Below are 16,413 nucleotides of genomic sequence, written 5' to 3'. Positions count from 1 at the left end.
CATATAAAGACTTAAAATAGTTTAGTCCATTACTCCTTATTTAAAGAAAAAAAATAAATATCAATTAGAATCTCGTGAGTAAAGGGTAATAAAAGATCAAATATATTCATGTTGAAATATTTTCAAAATTATTTGACGTACAAGATTTTAGTTTTTAAAAAAACAATTTTATTTTTAATATGATCAAAAGATATGATAGTTTATATTTAGTTTTATGAATAATTCGTATTATATTAAGTAACCAGCTATATATTATATATCTATATCTGAAGTTTTCAAGATTTAGTAAACGGTAAAAATAATAATAATTTTCTTCATCAGTTAAACTCAGCAGCCACACCTCTTGTATTAATATTTAAACGGTAGCAGCTCGTGAACCACTGGTTTAATAATACGATTTGATATTCAAAAAGTTTTGTATAAAAATATATAATGGTTATTTTTTATCAATAAATAAAATAATTAATTTAAGAAAAAAAAGATCTTTTTCGTAATAATATTTTCTCTTTCCTTATCATAACTTTAAAAGAAAATTAAATATGTTAATATAATTTATAAATAATTTCATGTATATAATATATTGCATTTAATATTAAGTGCTTGACTTTTTTTTGTGCATCACTTTACTATATGAATGTAAGCAGGAAATTAAATATGGTTAAAATACTAACCACGTTGTCGTTTTTAATAATGAAAACCTTAGTCATACTATCCTACAATATTACGCGTTTTTAATTGGTTTTACTTTTATGTATGGAAAATGGTTTTAATTTATTATTATTATGATTTTTTTTTTTTTTGATATTGTTTATTATTAAGTTTATAAAGTTTTTATTCGTTATATAAACGAAACTAAAATACAGTACCATATTTGATAGACTTAAAGGAGAACGAAATCATGAAGTTCGGTATAATAATGCAATTTAGTCAATCAGAGAGTAAAGGCTAAAGTATATATACAGAGTGGTGCAATATGAATAATTCATCATTGAACATTTTGAACAAAATTATAGAAGTTAAATAATACTTGATAAGAAACATTCCATGCAATTTATTTACAGTAAGTTGATTTCTTCCTTTTATCAAGAAATATATTACTGTAGAAGAATTTATTTATTAGTGTAAATAGACCTATCTAAATTTTTGATTTTTGAAGATTATTTATTCCATATTTTTAATGACTTGCTAGTATTTAACGTTTATGAAACAAACAGAAACACTTAACTGTTACAATTATTAAAGGATTAGAATTATTGAAAAATCGAATTATTTATTTTGAAAACATTATTAAACTTGAATATTTGATAAACATTTATTAAGAACTCTTACAAGGATCTTACATAAATTATATAAACACATAATATAGACCACTTCAATGGATATAAAAACAAAATTGTATAAGCATGAATTAAATCATAACTCATAATATACAAACGTGATCATTTATTAAAATATTAATTTCTATATTTAAATTTAGTTTGACATGTACTCACTAGAATCTGATTGTACTATTTGTAGAGACCATTGATTTTGAACTTTTATTAAATGACAATCTCTCAAATTATATATCTACTCAGTTTCTGATAACACTTAAAATTAATGATTTTTAAGTTAACATGCAAAGCTAATTTTATGTATTAGCGACCTTCAACAATTGGTTGTTAGTTTCCTAGGTTGAGAGTTGCTAATATAGATAGAAAAAGTTGGGTCTATAATAAAAGGTAACATATCTACATTTACAATAATATTATAGATATTAATAAACAAAATGTATACAATAATTATTGATAAATACTAATTTATATATTTGCAAATACAACACGATATTTATATAAATCGCTTGCATAGGGTTTTCATATACACATTATTACTGAGAACGACCCACAGTCAAGTAAAAACAGAGTAAAATCGATAAGACGAAATAATACGTCAACATGACAATAGTAGGTAGGTAATACTAATAATCATAACGATAATAAATGCGCAATTGCTAACGTCAAAGAAACAATGAATATAATATGATGGGTCTCGAGTTCCCCTGCACTCTGCCTTGCCTTTGCGTTCATTAGCTTTGTAAATAAACGTCCTGTGAAGAAGAGTACTTTGCAGTGGCAGTGATCGGTAAAGCTGGGTACCGGACACACTACAATATTGTCTGGAGTCTAGACTTCTTTTGTGCGCATACTGGATCAATTATGTAATCCAGTGAAATCAATTTTTTTTCGAGAAAGAGATCAATGAAAGTATAATATAAAATAATAACAAAAATAATATATATAGGTATATTGATTTAGTTAATTTTCAACCTGTAAAATATTTATTACTGCAATGTTCAGGAATTTGTCAATATAATATAGTGACATGAATAATTAAGTACGTCCCAAACAACAAATCACTTAGTAGTAATGACATGTTTTTAGTTTACTAATTTTGTCTTTAGGTATGTTTAAGTTTTAAATCTTCCGTGCACAAGAAAAAAGGTCAATGAAAATGTTTGAATATAGTATAAAAAAAAAAAAAAATAAAAAAATAAATTTTTTTAAAAAACATTTATATTTTCAATTGTCGTTATTTTAATTGTCTTGAATTATGTATAAATTATAACGAAATAAGAAACAGAAGAGCAGTAATACATATTGCTAGTGATTAAAATAATAATAAAATAATGATTATAATAATTGGTTCCTTTTAAACAGTACATAATACATATTGAAATATTAAGTGTGAGAAAGATGGGAAAAATGATTATTTCGCAGAGACTTGTGTGTTACACGCGTAAAAAATATCCACACTTACAACTTATTGTGCATTTATAATAATAATACGTGTTATGATATTGACGTTAGGTGTGTAAAACATTTAGCCGGCGCTCACCAAATGGACTTGCCCACCACATTAATTATCTGAGCGCATATCTTATGCATTGATTGTGCTTTCAAAGGTGTCATTAAAATCTGTGTCTTACGAAGACGACGACGGCGTTACTAAGATTAAAAACCGTTTTCCGGCGGAGTGAAGGACGTTTTGTTTATGGCTGCTAGCAGTGGTCTAGTACGTACGAGAGTTCACATTAATTGTTTTATTGTGGTTTTCGGTCCCCTCGTACTTCGCGATATTATATATATATATATATTATACTAGCTATTACGCCGTCACCGGGACCATATTGAAAAACACGATGCTGCGCGCTTTCGAGTCTACCGAATATACATTTTATATTCCGAAACGATGCGATGGTCGGTTTTTATATCATAGTATTTTATATTTTTATCACATAAACTGAATTCGGAAACGGACGCGTGACCGCTAATAATATTAACACGTAGGTACTTATCATAATATTTAATATAATATTATAATAATATAATAGTATTATCGACGAGACAGGTCGAATCACATCATAACTACAATGAGTCCTATTCAAACGATCTCGAAACGCTATAAATATAAAATATATTTTATAGCTGATAACCGCGTGGCGTTATAATAAATAATAATACGTTTTTATGGTTTATTGTTCTCGTTTTTAGATACATTTAATAACGGTCTGATAATAAAATACGTTTCGACGTTTCGATTTGCCACTGTTGGTATTTTTAATATTAATGAACAAATCGAGTATTAGTTTACGAATTTACGATCAACTTGCTTCCTATTCCTATATATTTATGAACTGTACTATATTATGTCTATGCGTATGGGTGAATTGGAAAATGTTATAAAAACTTAAGAATTATTTTCAAATATAAATAATAACTACATTATAAATAACAACTAAAAATTTAAATCAAGAAAAAAATATTATATTAGTTAGTATACTATCGTTATTTTGTTAGCAGATAAATAAATATTATTATTCTTTAAAACGTGAAATAAATAGAGTTATGAGAATGTGTGTTTTTTAGACAAGGTCATAGATAATAAAGTTCCATAACAATAAGCCAGTTTGTGATTCGGAAATAAAGTAAAATACAATATTTTCCATCTACAATTTTTATATTTAATTATTGTTCTATTATCAAATTTGTATTTACATTATTTTTTAAGATTTTTGTACGAACAATAATCCTAGAAAATAAGTGCTATTATATATAAATATTTTCTTTGTAAAAATGAATAAATATTTAATACAAGGTAAAATTCGTGTATGATAAATTATAATTGACATCCTATTCAATACCAAAATTAATAAAGTAACATAATAGATTATGGCTATTTCTTGGACTGCATTCAAGATGAAATTTTATCAAACTCGTACATGAGTACGCGCTTGGAATTGGGATAAATAATTGCGGAACACAGACTCTGACCTGGAACGATTGAACGCTTTGCACGGACACACTAATGGAAAAATAATATTGGAAATATTTGATTGCTGTCGATAAACTATAGGTACGTACTATGTAAGGTACATGACGGTAATATTTTTTACGATAACTTCGGTGCCGTTATAAAAACCCGTTTCCATGTAATTATTTAACCCGATTGCGTGGTTAAAGGTCAAAAACATTATATAATAATTATATTTCTATTAAAATAAAATAAATATTGTAATAACTATTAATTCATTAGCTCATAGTTTGTATGCAATACAAAACTATCGATGCTTTTGAATACTATTAAATGTGTAAGCACCAATAGTTGTTAGTGAACTCATAATATAAAAATATATTTACCTAACCTACAAACTTATTACTGACTCTCAATACCAACACGAAATCACAAAATTAATAAGTAATGGGAAATTCTCAAAGACTAAATATTTGTTTTCCTTCAAATAAAATATAGATAACCAATCATTTAGTTAAAACAAACACTATACTACATATTTCTAAGCAAACGGTTATCTTTAGTATGATAAAAAAAAAACTTTGCATTCCGAGATAACTTTGAAATATTGTATACTATTTGTATTGAAACATAAAACATGGAAAGATCATTTGTTGTAGATATGCAAAGATTATTAGATTAGATATGTCTAATAGGTGTCATGGTTTTCGTAATATTGAAGTTGATAGTACAATAAAATATTACCCGGAACTTACGGTAGACGATGATTATAATGATTGCGGACTTGGTGAAATCAAGTTTGGGGTTAATTAAGTACGGAGATAATCTATAAAATATATAAAATAATCCTTAAGTAGTAGATAAATCTAAAGTTTTAAAATATGAAAATGAAGTATATAAATTCTAAGACACTAAACTAAAATTCATAATATAACTTTCTACTACGATAAAATAAACGGGGGTTTTTTTTTTTTGAAGCGAGAATGTAAATGACAAAGAAATGTTGTTTAAACAAAAGAATAGTACCTATAGCATAATTTTATTTCCAGTAAAAAGATGTATATATATACATAAACAGATGTCTATATAATTTCTTGTTGGTACACTTGAACGTTATTTTTTTATGAAATGCGCATCACGTTTGACATAATAATAACTGTCAATATAATGTGTCATGCTCGTCGATATGGATTTGCTATGTTTCATTTATAATAATATACTTTATGTATTTGGATATTATGCAATTTACTTATTATTTTTTTTTTTTTTGACAATATTTTTCAATTGTTTATTTGGTATTGTTCACCGAAAATAGTTCACGCGATAATTATTTGCAGAAAAATTATTTGAACACTACCTACAAAAATTGTTAACTCATAAACTGTTCGTAAAAAAATTTTAATTTGAAAATATTAAAATAATAAGACTTTTGATTATTACGATGTATGTAATATACTTTGTAATCTATATTTTGTCTATGTTTTATACGTCAGTGATGATATTATGTGGCTTATTGCAAACACGTTTTAAAATCTTATCAATAACTTATCGTTATCGAACTTGATATGAATTTTCTAATAGACACAAAAATCGCATTTTTAATGGGTTATGTAATAGTATTAATTATAATACTAACATTAGCCTATTACAAAAATTAAAAAAATATATATGTACAGATTTTAATAACAGTATAATATTTGATTATCTTTGTGATCTTGTATATAGTTTTTATTTGACAATTTAAAAACTATGTACCTTCTTATTGACTTATATGACATCCACAAATGTTCTTCATAAAAAGTATACGTGTATAAATATTAATAAAAAAACTAATTTATTAATATTTGAAATTATTTTTAGCTATATTATGTAAACCTATTCACAATTAATATATATTAGGAAATAAAATTATTTTAATGTCATGTGAACCTATTTTGAGCTAATAATATATCGAACTCTAGAATAATTTATGCACGAATAATTGTCGTATTCGAACAATTTTCACGTGTAGGTTAAACGCGTGAATTATTTTTGGCGAATAATTGACGCATATCTGTTTATTTTTGGGTCTTCTACTAAGAAATGTATTTTTTTTTTTTATAAGAAATCGCTTATTTATTACTTTTATAATGAAATAATGTATTGACGATTTTTTACTGTGAAATTGCTCGAACGTATTTTAATTGTATATAATATAGGTAATACTAATATGTATATTATACTTAATAGGTACTTATACTTAAAGAGAATTCAAATTTGAACGCTTAATTGAAAAAAAAATTACTATGAAATACATTTTAATATAATATAAATTATTTCATGAATATAATTTTTAAAGTTTTTATGTATTACATTTTATATTTCAAATATTGTTTCAAAAATATAACATATGTTGTAATAAGGACTGAATTCGAATAGATTATTCAATATGCAGTTAAGTGGACTAAATAAATATTTTATTTAAGTTGTACTACATTTTAATAACCATTAAATTAATTTAAAATATAATATTTGCTATAATATTGATTTTTATTATACTGTTAATATAATTATATTACACGTAGAAGAATCAAACTTAATTTTTTTTTTATGGTCAAAAAATATTTAGTTTTTAGAAATAAATTATCCTTCAATCACGAACTTTGTTTTGATAATATAACATTATTTAAGAAAGGCGATTTAGTTTGAACTCGTTAAATATCCTATAAAAAGATATTAATTTTTTTTATAGGTATTAAAAGAAATAATTATTTAAAAATATGACATTTGAAAGAAAGATAAATATTTTTATCAATTTTATCAAAATAATGTTTAGTCTTAATAGATAATTGTATAAAAAATTAAAATGCCAAGTAATAATATTTATTATGTTTGTTATAACTTATTTCCTTGAAGTTCTAGGTTATGATTAAAATCATTTAAAACAATTAGTTTAATTTGTATTTATATAGTACTGATGTTTATTGTGTACAGTTTTTAGATTTATTTTTCTATCATAATGGATAATAATCATACTCATTTTCGAGATAAAAATTAAAAAATATAAAGTTTTATATATTTTCACCTATATGATGAGTTTAAATTATATAAAATAATAAGTTATTAAGTATAAAAAAATAATTTTTAATTTTGTATAGCAATAAATCACATAAAATAATGATTAGATCAACCCTATTTTAGATAACTTAACAAAGGTGTTTTGATTAACTAAACTATAGCATTTGATAGTGTATCTTGTGAAGTATAATTTTAAAAACGAACATGTTGATATACATTTTTTGGATTTTATTTTAAAAATTATTTTAACAGGAATCTACATTTATATATTAAAATTTAAAAATGACATAAATGCTCTAGTGGAGCTATATCGATAACTTTTTTTGCGTTCCTGTGAAACGCTAATACTTCCGACGGTATTTAATAACGTTTATAAGGCATACGTCGAATAAAAGAGTAAATTGCTTAGGGGAAATAATATGATGAACAATTTGGAAAGACACTTATATTAAATAATACTGTAATGTCTAAAAGTTCTTGGATTTCTTACCAACTTATTTATTGCATATTCCTTAAATTATTTTAATTGTACATTTTTTTCATGATGTAAAAAAATATTTAAAAACTAATTAATTTATTTTATTATAATGTACATACCATCGACTCTAAGGTACGTTTTCATAGTGGTCGGCGGGTGTGTTGATACTTGACACTCGTACACTCCATCGTCTCTGTCTGTTATATAAACGATTTTAAGTCTCCAATTATTAGGATATCTGAAGCTCAACGATATCCTCTGGTCTGAACTATGCACCTGACGGCCCACGGTGAGCAGTTGTATATCGTCTGATTTCCGATGGACCCATGTCACCTATATAAACGCGTAATCAATAACATGAACAAAATTGTAGGATGTATTTTTTTAATAAGAAAAAAATTATACATGGTTGTAAAATCTAAAAAAGTACGTAATTTGTTTCTAATGAAGTTTGAATTTATTTATACTTATACTAAAAAGTTGATGAATTTGGTTTTTTCTTAATACTTGCTAAAGTTACGTATCATAGGTTATTAGATCAAAATACATTTATATTTAATTATATGAATGATTTATATTAAAAATCTAATATTAAATATATTAAGTAGATTCTTGTTATTTAAATGGTTAAATCGAACCTATTCGAAATATTGAAATAAAAATAATAAATAGGGAAAGTTGGTAATCATACTATGCTATTTAGTAGTAATCGATGTATCTCGTAATTAACTAAGTCACTGTAATGTATGTGTTGAATATGATAATGATATAAATTATAAATTGGCAACGCCTCAAAAGTAATCTAATATGATGTATAGAAAATGTTAATATTTAAAAAGAATAAAAATCTTTTTTTAGAAAAAATTGTTTTAATCTGATTTAAATATAACGAATTTGTGCTATACGTTATTCATACGAACTTATAATTAATACTTATAGTAAATGCAAAATTTTATAGTGATAAAAAAATATAAAATAAACTAATATTGATATTTAATTATCATAATATTAATGTTAAGTAAAATTATATTTCTATTAAATTTGATAAATATAAAAAGTTATATTTAGATATATTAGTTAGATAGTTAGTTTTTGTTATGTAATAATTAATCTAAAATTAAATTCTAGAAATATATAATAGTTTATTGAATTAGGTATGTAAATAATTTTACCTCTTAAGTAGCCATTATGTTTCTATACGTATGATTAGTGCTAGGTAATTTTTATTATTTATCTTCTAAATATACACATAAAAAATAATGAACAATTTTCAAAATATTGAATTACCCTTTTAATTATTCTTTTTGGTATATTTCAATTATTTGATATTTTATTTTATTTGTTTTTATAATAATTAATTATTAATTCTTTTTATAAAATTTCAAAATAACACAGTATACTATATAAAAACCACCTACACGCCAATGTACCAAAATTGCCTACACATTGCGCCGGCCAATTGATAAAAAATAGTCAAAGAAGTATAGAATAATATTATAAATACTAACAAATAAAATATTTTCATAACGGTTGCAACTTAATATACTATTAATTTACATAATTGTGTATTGTAGTGCAAATAAGCAACTTTTTTATCTTTCTAGCTTACAATATAAATTAAAATGATTCATTTTATGAAATTATTAGATGTTTGAACTAGTTGAGTTGACATACATAATTTTTTTTCGCAGAATACATAATATTAATTTATTAAAAATATAGATAATATTAGGATTGAATTTTGAATGTTTACTACTAGGTACTAATAAAGTAACCAATAGAATGCAACAATTCATCTAGTTTATATTTTTTATTTATTTTACATAACTCAATTTTTGCTTGTATCCTCAATAACGAATATGATTTAATTTATAACAAACGTTTTTAAGAAAATCAATTAAATCTCTTTTAAATGTATATCAGAAAGTTTTTTACCACTGGTCATTTTTAACGTTTTCAATGTCTCCTATGGGCTTAATTTATCTAATTTTACTTTTTTTTTAGTATCCGGGTTACATCTGACTAAACCGGAATATAAGAAAATTTATCATTTCACAGTTTTTCTGGTTAAGCCATAGACCATAGTTATTATTTTTTCCAGCTTGACATAAAACTGTAATTCTTTGCAATAGTATTCTCAAAATATTTAATTATTTAAAAAAACCTGCACTTAGAATATAGAAAAAAACTTTCAACGGTGCAATATAATGTATAGCAGCGTATACGTTATTGTAAATTTAACAGCAGTAAGGAATTTTCGCACTAGAAAAATGGCAAGACTAAGTATTCCTATGATATTTGTTAAATTTTAATTTGTTTGCAGAATGAATTAATGGACGAGTGTTTAAAAATTTATAAATTCATGTTTTTAAATAATTAAAAGGTATCTACATCCATAATATTATATAAATTCAAAAATTATAACATTTTTATTCACGTGATCATATCATCATAAACACAAATTCATAGTAATAATAAGTATAAAACTATTTATTGAATTTCAATAATTAATTGTAAACACGTATAATCATGATCATAAATGGTTGTTATATGATCTTCATTATATTTCACCAGTATTGAGTAATTAAGAGATAATACAAATTTAACATTAGATAGTGGATATGGTATTGCTTGAAATATATATATATATATATTTGGGCTTTACATGGTGTGAAATCAATAACCTTTAATAATGTAGAGAAGCATAATTACAAAGGTCGTAAATAAAAGCTGCTTGTCTGTAAGGTCGGTCTGTATTTTTGTAACGCTAAAATCTATGTATTACTGTTGACGTTTTAAATATAGGATGATATAAATTACACGAAAAACAGATGTCGAAATAGTTTCGAACACATTTTAGTAAAAATGTACTACACAGATGGTACTATTTATGAGAATAATGATATAATACTATTATAATAGTAATATTAACGGTTTCAGAATTTTAAGGTCATCTGACGTCAAACAAAAATCTTTAATTCATGAAAAATAATTAAGTTTCGTTTTTATAATAGTTTAACTATAATACTGGTATATACTTCTATATCAGCTTTAGTGTAATATAATGATCAGCATTAAGTCAACTACACAACAAGTTTAAGTGTATGCGTAGTGCGTACTACGTACAATGTGCATAATATTTTATATTATAAGGAAGTACATATTTTAGAAACTATATGTCCGTGTCCATGTAAAATAAACTATGTACATTTGATTAACCCTTTCCTAAAATTTTGTTGATATTTTAGTGAAACAGTGTTCGATATATTCTTAGTGAATTTCTGTACAGATAGGTGGTCTGACAAAATATATTCACGGACGGCCAGTCAAAGAGTTAATGGTCGTGATAATATAACACTATCTATTACAGTAAGTTAGATCGAATGATGATCATCAATGGTTCAAGGGGTCGACTTATCGTGAACGACGCAATAAGCGTGCGACGGATTTGAGAACATTTTCGTGGGCGTTGTATCGTTATGGTGGAATTATGGGGGGGGGGGGGGCGAGAATAGTGAATGGCGTAGAAGGAAAATTGAATAAGGCGTGACTCCACGTTTACGGATGAATTTCTCAAATCCATCCCGTTAAGGTGGTTGCAATATTCATAGTATTATAGTAATAGCCTAAAACAATACTAAAATAACCCGAAAAAGGTAGAACGCGTTATCGGCGATGGTTGGAGGTCACGCGGTGGCGAAGTCGTCTCGTCGACAGTGGTCGGTGGTGGCATGCCGGAATCAATGATGAGCGGAGATTGCGGGGAAAGATTGATTTTGGCGTCGTCGTGACGGTTCTCGACAACACTCCCCCGCCGATGACCTTCTCACACACATACACATACTAAAACCCACCGCCCAACACATATTCGATGAATGACTTTTGTGCAGCTTGTGTACGAGAAAGTTTATGTGATTACGGCAGAACTGATCACAACAAATACACGTCAAAATAAAAATAATAATAATATGTAACCTACCTAACCTACAGCAGGATTTCGATACTGACACGCAACGTTTTAGGACATCGGTTTTTGACGTCTACGAAAATCCAGTAAAAATTATATTTTCCTCGCAAGAGTACTCCGATGCGTCATAAATACGTAACCAATAACATAATATATATTTGTTTTTGAAACCGCAAAATTTGACTCTGAAAACGAGTGTCATCCTTACTATATATTATAACAATATATGATACATACATAAATAAAATACAACGCTGTTGCAGCCTCGGCACACGCTGAGCTGTCGGATTGATGAATTGCACTGCCTCGTCAAAACGCCACCGGAGGGAGGGCACACGCACACTGTCTTTGGATGTGGTGTGATGGGGGGGGGAGGGGGGCACCGTTCGCCGATGAATTGATGGCGTTTTCGGAAAATAATCCACGTGACGCACACACATATAATAATATACATAATATGTATATACACATCTGAACGCCTCGCGGCCATGCAACGAGCGAGTGATGTATGCGCGAATCGGCCATAAATCGCGGCGACCGACCGACCGACCCGGCTCACCAATTTTCCAGATTTCGGCCGTTTTTACGGGTAACGCCCCCTCTCTCCCCCTAACATTATCCCGTCACACTGCCGAATGTCGACTGTGAGTGTGTAGGTACTGTGTGAGCGAGGAAGGTTTTCGGACGGCGATTGTAAAAAAAAAAAAAACAAAAAATCGTGTGCTACAAATAATGTGGCATGCACGCACGCGTATCGCGTAAAAGAGAAAAGGACGATTCGTATAATTAAAATAGTAAAAAATAAATGATATCACCAAAAAACGAAAAAATACCATATACGTTGAACACAAAACGGGCGGATGAGACTGCAAGAGGTTTTTAATAGCGTTTTTTTTTTTCATACAATCTCGTATATATTGTATTAATATTGCATGTCATTGTTTCGTTTATCATCTAGAAAATACGTGTATCAATCGACCGAATACCGCGGTGGTCATTATATATTAATATTATACTAATGTATGTATATTATACAATTAGGTACATATAATAAGGCCGCCGACGCGTGACGTTGAGGGTCGGATTGTTCCGGTAAAACCAAATCAAACTTCCCGAAGTTGTCATAGATTTAATATTACCTGCGGACGTACTTCGGGAACTGAATAATTTCAATATTATAGTTATTGTATAAATAATAGTATTTCAACCCACGTGCAGTTTGGAGTTTCGCCGTTTTATTGTTAACGACCATAAACAGTATTATTTTCAATTTTTTTTTTTAACTTATTTTGTTTACATTTTTAAATAGTTTAAATATAATTTTATATCATTTGATAAATTTGATAAACATTTTCAGAACTTGAGGTATCAAGCAAAAGTCTATGGTAATTGACAGATCAATGCTACATTGCTACGACCATAGGAAAATAATATAAAAACTTATTAAATATTATACTTTATGTTATGAAATTAAGAATTTTTTTTCATCAATAATTATAATTTTGTATTATATATAAAAAAAAAACCAAACCACCATATTTTATATTAGGTATGAGATTTTTATATCTTATTTCTACTGCGCAAAATATAAGGAATTTTCATGATAGCAAAAGCAATAGCATTTTTTTTTTTAAATATACTAGTGCGATGTTTGAATATAAAAAAATTGAAATACAACGACAGTATAAAATTTCATCAAACAGTTTTTAAAGGAATACGATTTTCTTATAAAAATTTATACCTGTTTGTATAATATAATAATAAAAAATAATATTAAAATATTAATGTAATCGTACTGAAGTTGTTCAATTAATATTATTTTTATTGGTTTGATTTATGATTCAAAATACTGGGAACAATAATATTGTTCTTATTTATTTATTTTTATTTTCTTAAAAAAAGGAAAGTTGTATCCAAGTTATACGATTTCATAATAATAATATGCTTAATAAGATTGTTCAGAAACAAAATAATTTTATTTTCATATTAGTTTTAGTGTGTCATAAAAATAATTCTTATTTTATAATTTTTAATTTAGCTCTTGGGCATTATTAACTTTAAAATTAAAAAATAAGCAATTCGTAGAAATAATTAGATATTTAATAGATATTTAAAAGACAATTTAAAATATGGACTCAAATATTACAATATAATATTTTTCAATAATAATTAAACTATAAGGAAATACCTAGCTGAATGGTATATTCCAATTTTTTCAAATTATAACGTGTTTATTGTTTATTTCGATATATTTTCTCGTTTGATATATTATATTTTTATTCAAAATTGCAATAACTGTATTGCGTCTTATGTAGATATTTTTAAGTTAATATTCATGAGAGCATATAGTAAAATGTCATGGAAACTTAAATAGAATCGATTAAATTAAATAGAAAATAAAATTTACTGAATTTTCCAAAGCTCAAATTCGCACGATGTTAAGAAAAAAACGATTTAATTCATTTTTATAGTAATCGAAATCATAATTTAATATAAAACTATACGCGTGTACCTATAATTATTATATTTGGGCAATTTACGAACATGGTTTTTCGATAATGTTTACTACGTATAATGAATAAGCTTTTAAAAAATACAATAAATGGTTATTATTCACACATTGTATACGTTAGTACGTACGTTGAAAATGTGGAATGCATTTTTTCGAAAACGTTTGTCTTCTTCCGGCAATCATCATTTAACATATTACACGCATTGTGCAGTTACAACACTTTGAGATGAGCTAACGCGTCTAAGATTTTGGAAATAGTGTTTTTTTTTAATTTTAGTGACGTTTGTACTGGGTGACTAAGTTAGCGTCGTCAATATTATATAGCGCTTTCGCGTAGGTCAGATAGACAACCAGTTGCTTCTAGTCTCGTTGCTCAGTAATTAAGAGAGATTATGTCTCTATCATCGTGCTTAATTTTTCGGTAAGAAATGGTCACCACATTGATGGTTTCGGGGTAATGTATTTGACTCTGAGCACGTCCGTTCGTCAGTATTCTACATCATCCTTCAGAAAGTTTATTGTTGTATAGAAGTGGTGTATTAGTATTAATATTTCTGAAAGGTTCAATGGATGTACCAGTCTTACAGTGTTGTGTTTTGTTTTTAAAATTATTTTTTTGCTCTTAGGAGCCATAATTCAATACGCGTCGGATGTGAACATTTTTGTGACGTTATGCGAATAGTCCGTTTATCAACGAATTAGTATTTAATTTCTGATCTTAATAAAAACTTTCACTAACTATATACGTTATGTACACCGTTGTTGATTATATTATACTATTATTTCCGAGTTTCCGGTGTTCATTTTACAATATTGACAGACGCGTGCGTCATACAGACCGTAAGAGATAGTTGTATAGGTTATGTGTTATTAATGCGTTTACAATTATTATTACGAGCAATAAAACGTTGATATAGTTACTTGTAGTTCAACAGAACTAAATACAATGAAATGCTTCTATAGAAATGCAGTTAGGAACACGATAGTAAACAATAGGGCCATCAGGAAACCGAAAAACCCCACGGGCGTGTTTTTCAAGTAATTTCGAATCGAAAACATTGTTTGTCACTCTCCTCCTCAGTATAGAAAGTGTCCCCTTTGGGTCGTCAAACACTAACGCCGCTCTTTGATCGTAATATTATTAATACCGTATCTAAGATCAAGGATATTCGTAATATTTGTTAAACACACCTTCCACCCACATACCATTAATTAACATTTAACAAGAATCGTGACTGTTTCAGAAAAAAAATGTAATTTTCATTTGACAAAAAAAAATAAAATGTTAAATTATAAAGTGTACCCTTGTCAAAAATAAATAAATACTATTTTCACGCAAAATCAAATAACTAAAACCAATATTATGAATTGACAAAATAATATGATGCTGCGTATATAATGCTCATAATATTATATACTACTTGTTTAGTAAAGTGTTGTTATAACTATAATAATATTCATCAGTTGTAATTTTCTTTTTAACTATTTGAAACCCTTGTAATATTTTTAAGCACAAATTTAATTGATACTATGTCATATTAATTATCAATTGCAAAATGCATAGTAATACTTAATTATTATTTAAATTACATAACAAACTTTGCTTTATTTAAAATTTATTTGTTTTATTTTAATAAGATAATATGCAAAATAAGAAGATTTAACTAATAATATGAAAAAAAATATTAAATGTACGTTGGCGTCAACAATTGATTAAGTTAATGACGAAAAAAATTTGAACGATGAAAGTAAACACACTGAAAACTGAAACAATAGTTACGAAAAATAGTTTCTCAATAATATTTTTTTAAATAATTTTGAACGAAGACTTAAAAACTATATAGATTTGTCAGCCATTAATGTGTTCTTATTTTCTATACAGTTTTAATACTTTTATAAAAGTTAAGGAATAAAAAAAAAAAATAATAATACTTTAAATAAAGAATTATGAAATTATTCAAACAGTAATTTTTAGCCTATGATAGCCTTGCTTCACTTATACTAGCATGAATTTTTTGTATTTTATTGTTTTTAATTTAAATATGTCAATATATTTGAAAATAGCCAAGATATAATCAAAAATAGGCACTTTCTTTAAATTTTATTTGT

The 16,413-nt window shown here is 26.3% G+C and overlaps 1 protein-coding gene across 2 annotated transcripts in view; it reads right to left on the bottom strand.

Annotated features, from left to right (window-relative positions):
* Positions 1–16,413, bottom strand: part of LOC114122736 (cell adhesion molecule 3-like) — a 393,513-nt gene that overhangs the window by 46,271 nt on the left and 330,829 nt on the right. For both annotated transcript variants that reach the window (XM_050210832.1, XM_050210833.1), the window contains one exon: positions 7,945–8,158. In XM_050210832.1, the coding sequence (XP_050066789.1) occupies positions 7,945–8,158 (214 nt within the window). The remainder of the gene's footprint in view (positions 1–7,944; positions 8,159–16,413) is intronic.

The sequence above is a fragment of the Aphis gossypii genome, chromosome 1 (genome assembly GCF_020184175.1).
Source record: "Aphis gossypii isolate Hap1 chromosome 1, ASM2018417v2, whole genome shotgun sequence".
NCBI lineage: Eukaryota > Metazoa > Arthropoda > Insecta > Hemiptera > Aphididae > Aphis > Aphis gossypii.
The sequence above is the reverse complement of the archived record's forward strand: the minus strand, read 5'-3'. Positions and strand labels throughout refer to the sequence as shown.